The following is a 12,942-nucleotide window of genomic DNA, read 5'->3' as shown; positions in this document are numbered from 1 at the left end:
CCCCACTGCACGGAAGCGACAACTAAAAATTGACGCAGCACACCGAGAATTCATGTTTGAGCCATTTCACCACAAGCAGCCTAACAGGGCAACTTCGGCGATTTTTTGAGATCAACATATCTGAACGAAATTTGCTGAGTGCGTTCTTCCGCAAGCATCCGTCGTTTCTTGAAAACATCGGTCTTGAGAGTTCCGCAGTTTTTACAAATGAATTTCGTTCATCCCCTCGGAACACCTGCCTTGCCTGCTCTTCAGCTGCTGGCCATATTGCGTTATGACGTAAAAGGGGGTATACGCAGAGCATGCTGGGAATTAATGGTAGACGACAGGGCCGAAGAGTGTGCTATAGTGATAGTGAGCTTGCGCTGTACAGCGTGAGAAGTAACCGTTGCGAAAAGTTACATTCTGTGTGGACGGGCTAGAGATGGGAAGTAGTGTTGCATTGTCGGCTGTACGAACTTCAGCCCTCGCCATGCGCACACACAGTTTGCGCCGATGTCGATCGCGTTCAGCCTTGCTTAAAGCCTATCACAGTTGTCGAGTTCGTGCGTCGACTGCTGGCGGACCTGAGCGACTAACCTGAAGCAGATTATGTCATTAAGATGAAGAAAACTGCTTCTGTAGTTAAAGCTTGACCCTAGAGATTTGAAATAAACCATTGCTCATTTCGTACAGTGCACACACCAAAAGCTGGAAGCGACGACACGACGCGCTATCAATATCGGTACGTTGCCGTTCTCGAAGACGCTCAGTCGCACTCGCCGGCACTTCCCTAAATTAAATGTGACTACGTACATCGGTGTATTTTTACGTATTCTTATGCTGACTCATTATTTAACTTCTGATGTGCACTGTTTGCCTCGTATCCCAAATGGGCAGCAAGCGGAGGCCCCTTCGATACACAAGCGTAAACAACCGCCTCGTTCAGCTGCCAACGGTGTCAATACCGGCATCGGAGATTCCGTGAGAAGACTGTGCGTTCTCTAAATGAACGATTATGCGCGCAATCTTCTAATATGTGTCTACGTTACAGAACACACTAATTGTGTGCATGAAGAGAATACTAAGAACGATACGTAGGCAGCGTAACAACGCTCCCGTATCAGGGTCTCGCGCTCTCTGCTTTCGAAAGTACGTGGTCGCACATATCAGCGCGACTGAGTGATGCAAATGTGTTTACATGCACAAAATCTACGTGCTTGCTATGTTCTAACGTTAATTGATGTCACTGTTAAGTGGCTAGCATTATATCTCAAGCGAACGACGAGCGGTCGCTGTACCTGCCGATGTAAACAAATGCACCAATTCGTGCTTTGGACTGTCAGCGGCATTCCTGCGAGATACAAATGTGGAAAGCCGTGCTCCACATCTTATAGTGAGTATGCGAAGCACTTTCACGAGAAGGGGTAAAACACGTAAAATAGCAAGCAGCACGTATGAAATCAGTGCTTAGAGATATCCTTGGTCATCATGTTGCAACGCTAGATGTGGCGCATGGGCGCTGGCTCTCACGGTGGCGGGTCGAATGCGAACCGCGATCCGTGGCTATTGAATTCATCAGAATCGTAGCCGTTACTGTTTCACAAATCCGAAGATCTGGTGCAGCTGACACCGTCACCCGAAAGTCCGGCGCGGTCACGAATCAGCTGAGCGTCTCATCTTCACTGCTTTCGTTCTCCGCGCTGACGGGACCGGCATGCCTTGCGCGCCTTCCCCGCTGGTGTACAACTCGTGACGCCACGCGGAGCTTCGCTCGGCTGCCCGGTCAGGTTTTAATTTCATTCTTAAGCTTCTTTTTTGCTTATTTAAAACTTTTCGAATTTTCGGGGCAATTCTGCTATCAGACGTGTGACAGGTGGTTTCTGGAACCAAAAAACGCCACTACCTTGACAAGGTAAAAAATTCGCCGGAGTTCCCCTTTAAGGTCGGTCAGTGGGTTATCGCCATGACGTCATCTCTATGCACTCGAAGCCTAGATCCAGGCCCTACTGCATAGTATAGACAAAATCATTTGCGTAGTTATTGTGACTGCACCACAGTCGCTCACGAAGCAACTCGTGCCCCACAGCATACCCCTTGTTTCACTTTTCTTTGACACTCTCGTCAAATATATACACTACGCAAATGCATAATCGGAGAAGCACTTTCATTAAAATGCGGTCAGAATTTCTTGTACGAGATACTGCACTTAAGTATATTATATAGTAACAATTATTCCTCACGCCTCGATAATTTCAGCCTACTCGCTTGCTTCGTGCTAATGGGGAAAAGGTCATTCCGCGTAACATTCCTCCAGTCCGAAGTACGAGATATTTAACAAGGTTCCACGGACACTGTGTTTGACACTGCCCGGAAAGCGACAATGCCCGTTTTACGAAACCTAACGGCGACACCGGAGCCATACTACGTCGCAAATAGGCATGCGGGTGACCAGTGAGCACACAACGCAATGCGAATTGCAAATGATAGTTTTTTTCAGTGCTTTCTTCTATGCGCTCTTGAACATCAAGCATCGACGCCATTGGAACTTCACTTTCATGAGGTGTTCACCCTCCCCCCCCCCCCCCAATGTCACTCCGGCAATAAATGCTAATGCAAGAGCTTTCTTTTTTCTTTCTTTTCGTTTTAATAGCAGAAACAAAGTGGTAGCTTCACCCCAAAGGCGAAGCACTGATAGCGATAGCAAAGTATTAGACAACTACACGAAGTTCGTAGTTTTGTAGGCAGTACAAACTGCAGTAAGTATTCGATTACTAATTCGATGACCGCGATTAATCGTTGGCACAACGCTGGCGTGACCAGCGTATGCAGAGGGGAGTGATCACTTCGTGCTGTCTCTCGCTTCAACATGTCTCCGAAACTTGCGACTACGCGACCTTTAACACTAGACGCGCGCGAAGACAGCGCACGTGAAGCGACCACCCATGTCGGCTCGTCCAAGCTTTGCACCCGCCGCAGATTACCTCCAAGATATATAGATCGCGCGCACAGCCAGTGCTAGAGTTACTGTATACGCTACTGAAGTACCAAAGTACAGTAACAGTGCAACAACGACCGGGCTAGAGGAGAAGACGCGCATCGAGGCCCCCTACCATATTTCCTTCTCGGCTCACCCTCGCACGCTTTCGCCCGCACCCACAGCATTCGGTGAGCAGGGTACTATATGAAACATCAGGCTTATGGCAAGAATTCGCCTGGAGTGTCTCTATAAATGCTAGCGCAATAAAAGGCAGGTATACTCACGCCCTTCACGCGGCGATCCAATAGTAGACGGTGTGAACGGGAATAGAGGGGCGAGAAGAAAAAAAATCGAAAGGAATTGTTAAACACAATTATGAGAGACCACACATGTAGAGAACTGGCACAAGATCATCGCGTGCTAAAGCTCTGGTAGCATTGATCGATGGTGCAAGAAAAAGTTAAGGGCAATCTGCGTTCATAGATGTCTGAAAAGCGATTAGCACTTGTAGGTGGTAAATGCAAGCGTTTTGAATACAAGTCTCATATTCACGCAACTCATTTCAATGACGCCACAATAACTAGTGTGAATTTGGGAACAAGCTCGTTTTTCTTTACTTGCTTTCTAGGTCTTCTTGATGTTCATCAGGTACTGTTTAATACTATTTCAATCTTTACTGACAGGAAAGACCGACACCCATGTCGTTTATATTGGTTTGTTCTTTACGCAATAACCTGCGATATTACTGCACTGTGTCCAGGGCGGCCTGTGCGGTGCGATTATCACAGCATGCGTCAACGTACGCAGAGTTTCTGATGCTGACATTGTGATGGTTCGGCTGCGATACCGTAGCTATTTGGTATGACACGTATTATTTCCGGTGCAAAGGTCATATGAAGCTTCACATGTGTTAACTATGAATATTCACGATAATTAACAGAATTCTACTAACTAACCTTTTACACAATAGTTTTATAGGGAACATACTACAATGTAAGCCAATTCTCAAAGCACTCTTCGTACAAATTTCGTAACCAGTTTCGCAACAAGCGCTGCCAAATGCGCGCCAAAAATGATCTGTTCTTCTAGTTACTTATACAAAAAGCTTTCTCAATCAGCGCACGACAAATTTAACCGCGACATCATTGCATTTCGCCGTTTAATTTGGGAACGCGTATTTCGAAAATAGTGCCAGCCTCAGAATTCCTTCTAAGTAGATATGTCTTGAGAACTCACCGGCTCCAATTAGCAAATTGCACAATGTGCTCTAAAGTAATTAGTTAAGGTGGTGAAATGTTAATTATTCAATTATCCTGTTCGATTTCTCAGGCAAGCAACGTCCGCCTTTGAGTAATCCAGCTCAAGGAGTAAACTTGTGCTATCTGCCTTAGGCAATTATTCATTTCTTTATTTTGCTTTCTTTCATACGTTACACATCATGAAATAAGCATAACCTATACCCAGAACAATGCTCAGACATCAAAATACCCTCGTTGTTATCTGACTAATGTCCTCACTCGTCCTTTCAACGCGCTGCACTTACCGACGTGAAGTCCTTTTGAAACAGCGTAGACGGAACCGCACATGTAAAAAACAAGAAAAGAAAAATGAAACAGCGACTTACAAACGTAACCACACCATGCAACGGTCGAGCAACGAATGTGCATATCTGTGCACGGCACTTTCCACTGAGCCTCACTTCAAGGTTCAGCGAACGCTACATCGAGAATATGTAAGTAGCAGCAACGCGCTTTTCAAGACATTAAAAAAAAAAGTAAAAGAAAAATAGAGAAAGAAAACACACTGTGCTTGTGTGTGCTGCACTGCTTTGACGCAGACAGTGAACATAAAAAAAAAAAAAGATGTGCGGATCCCACGCACTGTGGGAATCGACGTAGGCGAAGTTTTCTGTGCTGTTTGTATTGACTGATGATAATTAGCGGTGATGTTGACAGCGAATGCGTAATTTCTTCAGCGTTTAGTCCAATACAAGAGTGGTGAGTTGATGTTAAACGCTACCTTGCATACACCACTGCTGTTTGTCTGCGCAGTCCACAGAACACACGGGGAGACGTGTTTGCTTGAGGTATAGTTCTGCGCCATTATCCATAATCTCAGAGGTTTGAGCATTGTCATTGCCTCACTTGGCACATCGCATCGGGGCAGAAATGTTAAACTTCAATTGAATTATGGGGCTGCACGTGCCAAAACCACAATCGGATCATGCCGTAGTGGCGCACTGAGGATTAATTTTGACGCCCTGGTGTTCTTTACCGTGCGCCTAAATATAAGTACTAGCATTATTGTATTTCACACCTGTACGCTGTCACGGTCGGAATCGAACCCGCGACCTCGAGCAATGCCATAGCCGCAAAGCTACCGCGATGGGCACGAAACCGAGCCAAGACAGAGCGTTGGATTCGCCGCTGCAGCTGCTCTTGGTCAAGTGGCGTGGACGGTTCGCGAATCTCGCGATATCACGCGGACGTGGAATCATCTGCCAATTGCAGCTTGCGCGAGTTTCGCGAGCCAACAAAACGAGTGCAGCATTGCGCGATAACGGAACTACTGAAACGCGACAGCGCAGGCGACGCAGAATAGGAGAAAACGAAACCTTTCGACCACCAGCATCGTTGTCAAGGGTAGCGTCAATTATTTCTTTTTTTCTAAATATCAAATAGAACTGAACAAGTAGCATTTTCTTTCGTCTTATAATGCAATACAATGATCTCTTTATTACGAATGGGTGAGAACTAGTGACAGAATTATAATGAGGAGTGCCTTCGTCATCGAGCTAGTACTTGAACAGTTTTAGCTGGTCCGGTGTTCGGGTAAACGCGGGCTGATGGGGCGTTGGGGCGGAGGTGCAAGCGTGAGCAGCCTGTATGGTGCAGCCACCTGGTGGCGCACAGCTCAACGCGCTGAGTTGAACCGGCAATGCTGAACTGGATCGTCGTGGCTTTGGTGAAATCCGAGGTGAAGGGAGCGTGGAGTACAGCGAACCGCACCAACCAGACAGCCTCACAGATTAACTGTGACGAAACTGTTTTATGTTCTTTCTCACCTTATTTTCTTTCCTTTCGTGCTTTCAACATCTCCTGTGGCGTCGACAAACTCCTGTCCTGAGTCAAAAGGGATCAGGACCAGCCACTTACTTGTACTTACTGAACAGGCAAAAACAGCTAATATTGCAGCAACCAAGTATATTCTACTTCGCTGCTGATGTAAATTTTCGGCAGTGGCGTAATCGTGTTGCTGCCGAAAATTTACTGCCGCAGCAAACTAAATATACTTGGTCACAGCAATATTAGCTATGTTTCTCTGGTCGAGCCTGCGTTTGCCCGAATACCGGACAAGCTAAAACTCTGGGGGAGTATCTAACAGTGTCCCGCAGGAGCAAAGAAAGCTCCGCTTTGAAAGGCTACCGGCTGCTTTGGAATGAATGCAAGAGAGACATGGACACAAATAGTTAAAAAAACGCGCACCACAGACGCTACAGAACAGTTATATTTTTATTTGTTAACGTTCTCGCGTCCGCTTTACGCTACAGTACAATGAATACTCAACAAACCTGCCCACCAACTGTAGTGACGACTGCTAGACCACACTGCGTACCTGTATACTGAGATTCCTTAGGGCTGATGTGCATTGTGCTATGTCATAAAGTTAAAATGACCATTTCATGCACGATCATAAGAAGCCAACAAGCACTGAACAACATAGGAGAAATTACTTGTGCTTAATAAATGAAATAAAGAAACGATAAATTAATGGAAATTAAAGTGGATGAAAAAACAACTTGCCGCAGGTGAGAACCGAACCCACAACCTTCGCATTTCGCGAAGGTTGTGGGTTCGGTTCAAAAAACAACCTACCAGTTGTTTTTTCACCCACTTTAATTTTCATTAATTTATCGTTTCTTTATTTCATTTATTAAGCACAAGTAATTTCCCCTATGTTGTCCTTGGTGCCAGTGCTTGTTGGCTTCTTATGATATGACTAATAAAAATCGAGCCCCTCGGTTAACCCCCTTTCTTCTCGTTGATTACATAACGAGGGACTCGAATCCGGCAACAGTGATGCCTTCAGGTAGCATATGTGATTTATTGACCAGTTGCCTTCACCCACAAAGATCACGTTCTCGTGACGCCTGCGGCAAGAAGGACGTTCCACGTCCGCCGCCAAGGTCTGTGAGTGGTGGCGCTGGCTAACATTCCCAGGGTTCTACTAGGACACATAAATACCCAAGAAAGTGGATGGGAAAACAGCGCCGCGGTAGCTCAATTGGTAGAGCATCGCACGCGAAATGCGAAGGTTGTGGGTTCGGTTCCCATTTGCGGCAAGTTGTTTTTTCATCCACTTTAATTTCCATTCATTTATCGTTTCTTTATTTCATTTATTAAGCACAAGTAATTTTCCCTATGTTGTCCTTGGTGTCAGTGCTTGTTTGCTTCTTATGATGACTAATAAAAATCGGGCCCCTCGGTTAACCCCCTTCCTTCTCGTTTATTTCATGCACGAGTAATTTTTTCCCCCGTAGCAATCAGCAATACGTGCGCACATATACATATAGCGCACGCACAGGCTGTTTGGATTAACTGCCTGCTGAAGTTTAAGGAAGAAATTATAATCGGAGGCACTATACGAATAACACTATAGCGACTGGCCGACGATATACGTAGTTGATTGTTGAAAAATAAATAGAGAGGGGGCGGGGAAATTGCTGCGCATTCGGACGTAAAATTGAACAAAACAACTAATTAATCTTTCCTGCAGAAGGCGGCGCTGATTACGTGAAAATACAGCGGATTTTGATAGCACTTATTTTTTATCGCTGCCACTGTTTCGCCGCATTTGAATATGTGAAGTTGACCGTTCAGCCTAAGTTTCACCCCCAAATAAGCAAATTTATTTTCGTCTAAAAAGCAACTTCGTAAGAGTAACCTAGCAGCCTTTGAGTTTGCCTTTACCGCCCCTTCAATAACAACAACAACAAAAAAAAGCGAAAGAGTTAACAGTACTCAACTCTGGTACACAGCACAGTACGCAGTTTCCTTAGCTCTGCATATGCTAACCCAACACAGTGAACAATTCACCCTTAGAACGCGAATCAATGGTCCACACAGCTCTGGGCTGTCACGAACAACTCGTGCGCGCTATATAAACAGCTCGAGACATCGTACAGTCACAACGTCAGCGGCCAACGCGCCGCTCAACGATGCAACACTCTCCCTTGGGGAAGAGGACGACAGCTCCCCACACCGCTCCGCGCGCGCATTAGACCCGCGCGCTGCACCCTGGCAGAAACGGCCCCCGCCGACGAGTGGTCCGCGCCTGCTTCGGGGATTCATTGGCCTTCGCCCCCTCCCGCCACTCGAGGGCACCAGGCTACTTGATATCGAGTGCCAGTTTGATTAATAGCCTCGCGAAGGCTTTATCTTCTGGTCGTTACGCCACCCACGCCCAATTTTCTTCTTTTTTTTCGACGCATAAAGATGCCCCCTACACTTTGGCAGGTGAATCCTTGCAGTCAAACAGACCCTGCGCTCGTCGAAAAGCTTACGCTAAAGCAACGCAAACGTCAGCGCATGCCCTGCTATAAGCCTCACGTCAGCATCCCTGTCAATTATAAGTTGGAGAAAGCGGCCACTGTTAGTGAGCCAGTCGCCGTTCACGAGGTGTAAAATGAAATCGTCAACACAGCGTGTCAAAGCGTAGAGATCCGGAAATGTGCGGGGACGGAGTGCACGTATCTGCAGAAGGCGCGACACGCTTCGAGACAGGACAAGAACGATTTTATATACCCTGTTGTAATACAAGCTTAAGACGGCCGCTAAAGAAAAAAAAAAAAAAGGACTGGGAAAATAATGAAGACGCGTGCAGAGATAGAGTAAAGAGACGACCCGTTAAACTCTCGTCAATGTCAATTGTCCCGAGGGGAAGCTATCCCTTTAACTTGGCACAAAAAGAAAACAGCTTGCACTCGCCATCGCGGCGAGTTTTGTGAACAAACAACTGGAAAATACGCGAACCCTCTGAGCCGAGTAAGCGGTCACGTCACGCTGAAAAGCGCAGCTCGCGCGTCGATTGAGCTGGCCAGCTACGATATTTGATTTTCGAGCAAACGGCGCCAAGCAACGTCAATGCACTTCTACTATCCTTCTACTACTTCTACTTAGCACCATTTTTCTTCTCCCGTCGAGCTCGGGCCTGGTGGAGCCAGTACAGCGTTGCGGACAAGAACCAGCAAAAGGATCTGCCGCGAAAAAACACAGTCGCGAAGGGGCCGCGCGCACAGCTGGTCAAGGAAGAGAGCTAGGCGCGCGCGCGCGCGAGCGGTCAGGCGCACGGAGGCTAGTCACGCCGGAGACAGCTGCCAAAAGTGTCACACAATATGGGCGACGTCAGGGCGCTCGCAGCCGGCGGCGCGCGCCCGTGAACCGCTGCTGCGGCAGCGCGCGTCCCCCGACGGCGGCCGGGGCCCGAAACGGCGAGGCGCACAACAAAGCGCAGGCTGCCCCCTCCAGGAAAGTGACGCCGGCGTCACGACGCGCGGCCAGCGGACACGCGAAAACCGATCCCCGACGAACAAGACCGGTCGGCCAGCGGCGGCACGTCGCGCCTGCGTCACGCGGTGAGCAAAACAAAGGGCAGGTAAGAACAACGGCCATCGGCGCTGCAGTAGCCCGAACGGCTCGTGGAGGAAATTCGGCGGCAAAAGTGGAACGAGACGCGGGAAACGAGCCGTGCGGCCCTACAGACTCGGACAAGCGCCCGCGAAGAGAAGACGGCGCCGCACGACTGCGAGAGACGCGAAAGGGCCGTCCGAAACAAAGGAAGCCAGCCGAGGAGGGCACCCGAACACACTGCGGCTCCTCTATCAAAATAGCCACTCGCACGCTCCCAGCCATCCGAGTGAGCGCAAGCGGCGTGCTCGCCAAAGAAGGTTTAAAGTCAGCACGTGCCGCGGCTGCCCAACAGAGACGCGCCCGCGAATCCACGCCTTCCCGGCCGCGCGGACACATTTGACAGCTCGCGCGCTCCGCCACGTGGATCGAGTCTCGGTCAAGCACAGCAGCGGGAGGGCCACCGCCCCCGCACCCACGGTCCCGGAGGAACGAGAGGGAGACTGCTCCGCGAGCGCCCGCTCATCCATCACGCTGCCCTGCCGGCTCAACAATTAAGTCCTTCCTCGGTTGTTAGCAGCCTTATTTACACTGAAGCCGGCCGCCCCGCTTGAAAAATAAAAGAGCGCCAGGCCGTCTCCACCTGCTCCACTCGCTTTTGTTGGGCACTCGGGAGTTCCCGCTTTTAATGGCCAGGGGCGCTATAGACCGGCGCTGCATGTAGCAGCCAGCACCGAGGAGAGTGAAGGCGGCGGATGGCTCGTGCGCCCCGCGGAGAAAGACACGCACGTGATGAATGAGGCAACGCAAAACACTCCGCGACCCGGAAGAGCACCCACTACCGCGACTGGCACTGCGCGCGATGAGCCCGAGAAGGCGGGAGCCAAGCAGAAACGTTCGGCAGCACGCACACGACACGCACCCAGCGTGATCAGCAAGAAAAGCGCGGCAAAGTCCAGTGCACGTCCCGCGTCAATCAATTAGCGGGCGCCTTCACGTTAAAATAATCCATCGGTTCACAGATCTCTTTAATCACTTGCAGCGTTACTGAGTTCTTTAAATAACATTAATAAAGTGCGTTGGCCAGACGTCACCTTGGGCAGACGCTGTTTTCCAAGGACGCCGCGATCTAAGAGGAATATTTACAGTCGTCGGGGTAGGAAAAGGGCGACGACCCAATTTCAAAAAGGCGGTGCACAGGGCAATGCATGAATGACACAATGGGTATAGGGAATTCATTCGGATTCCCACTTGCAAAGCACTGCAAAACTTGTGGGGGCGCAACGTCCCGAAACTGCGCAGTGGGTTACGGGGGACTCCGTGTATGGTAGCGGGCTCCGCTGTAATTTCGACCACCAGGGGTTAGTTAACGTGCGCCTGAATTTGAGTACACGAGCGCTCTTGCATTTCGGACCCGTCCGAAGACGGCCGGGAACAGAACCCGCGACCTGGTGCTCTGCGGCAACGCGTGGCAAAGCACAAAAGAAACAGACATTTCGTCCAACCCACGGGCACAGGGTAAGGCAAAAATGATTTTAATACAAATGCGATTTCCCGTTTTGTTGCTGTTTGGCTTCGGTGTTTATTTCCCAACGTTATTGAATGCCTTACAAGTTTCTGTGCGCTGTATTAGCATGTAACATTTTTTCTAGACGCTGATTTTCTGAACTCATTTTCTGAACCAAATGGGCAGCTGCCCCCCCCCCCCTTTTTTTTAGGCTTCTAGACATTCAAGTTACTACTGAAAAAAAAAATTCTAAAAACAAAACTTATCACACTTATCAACAAACTTATCAAAACTTATAAGCTTATCTGATTATGTACGAGTCCTCTGGAAACAATGAAATGTTCGCGGTAGGTTCTAGCAAACGATTGAAGCGTTTGCTGTAGTGTGCGCGTGGCTGTTCGTCGTGTTTCCCTATCTTTACCCAATTTGTGGCGTGAATGTTATCTTTCATAAAACGCCAAGACCATAAAAAGCTGCTTGCGAATTCAGCGTGGTTTTCATGTCAATAGATCCAAGCCTTACAAGCAAGAAGTCTCCCACCACTTGGTGCATACCTTCAACAAATCCCAGTTGCATAACGAGCTCTGCCAGCACAAGCAGCATTTGGCGGGTGCTGTTCGTGAGGCCATTAAGCCTACATACCAGCAGCTGGCTCAACCAGACCTCATCAAAAAATGCTTTCATGGACGAACTCAGAAACCCCAACGAGTTGTTCAACCAATGTTGTCTGGGATAGGGCGCGCCTCGATGCGCGAAAGCGGGGGGCGCGCGTATCGAGGCACCCTATTCTAGGAGGGCGGGCACCCAAAAATGTTATTGTAGGATTGCAGAGGCTGCAGAATGGCCACATTAGACGCAGTTCTTACTTTCAAACGTGTCAGCGTTGCCCGAAATTCCGTGTTTTGAAGGCGTTTCAAATATCATCTGGGCTCTATACGTTGTTCAGTGGCTGAGTGAGCTTGACTGCCCTGGAATCTGCTTTGCTGATAGAGAACCACAGCAGATGACAAGGGACGCTAGGCAGGCGAGATAACAGGCTAAGAAGAGAACTAATGAATCTGGAAATGGCTGGTGGCTACTGAATCAATGCTGCCTTGCGCGAAATTTCGAAAGCAAAACTGAAGTAACGATGCTTTTGCACCTTAAAAGCTAGCTAAAAAAATTTTTTTATTACATAGGTACCATTATCTCAACGACATAAAAAGGAGGTTAATTTTGTTATAAGCAACACACACACAGACACACACACACAATATATATATATATATATATACATATATATATATATATATACAGCTAACGAACTAGAATTACGGGGATCGACGCATACTATTTTTTTCTAGAAGGGCATTTATACCCAAAACAATGCAAAATGTTGAGGCTCTCGGTAAAATTATAAAATGAATATTTGTATGCAAGGATAAAAGTTGTAGTTCAATAAATTTGGAAGAAAACGATGAATGAAATGATACCAAAATTAGTGCTGCCTGTAGCAGTTCCTGTGAAACTGATAGCTAAACATGCCTAAATATACATGACATGTATATAATGCGTATCCGAAAAGTCGGCTCATTGACGAACGCATGAAAAAAGAAGAAACAGAATTAACAGTAGGCCATGCACGTTTACGGCCAATCAATACAATATAACGGGGTAACAGAAGGCTTGTATAACGGTACGGTGAGATTGGACGATGCACTGATCGCTTTAAATATTGCACAACCCTAATATCCAGTAACTTATCATCCTTGTGTCACTGAGTTCTCGCATCCGCGCTGAGCATTTGAAGACAATCTTCGCTCCTCATGCAAAAGCTACCGGCCACCTCTTGGCAAGCCTGCTAAACTTTA

General features: G+C 47.9%; 1 protein-coding gene across 1 annotated transcript in view; it reads right to left on the bottom strand.

Annotated features, from left to right (window-relative positions):
* Window positions 1-1,321: 1,321 nt before the first annotated feature.
* Window positions 1,322-12,942, bottom strand: part of LOC142563767 (uncharacterized) — a 72,381-nt gene continuing 60,760 nt past the window's right edge. The window contains exons 7-8 of the mRNA XM_075674401.1: window positions 4,503-4,514; window positions 1,322-1,333 (exon numbers count right to left, since the gene is read on the bottom strand). Coding sequence (XP_075530516.1) covers window positions 1,322-1,333; window positions 4,503-4,514 — 24 coding nt within the window. The remainder of the gene's footprint in view (window positions 1,334-4,502; window positions 4,515-12,942) is intronic.

This window comes from Dermacentor variabilis, chromosome 1 (assembly GCF_050947875.1).
Source record: "Dermacentor variabilis isolate Ectoservices chromosome 1, ASM5094787v1, whole genome shotgun sequence".
In the NCBI taxonomy this organism is placed as follows: Eukaryota; Metazoa; Arthropoda; class Arachnida; order Ixodida; family Ixodidae; genus Dermacentor; species Dermacentor variabilis.
Note: the sequence above shows the minus strand (reverse complement) of the source record. Positions and strands in the feature narration are given on the sequence as shown.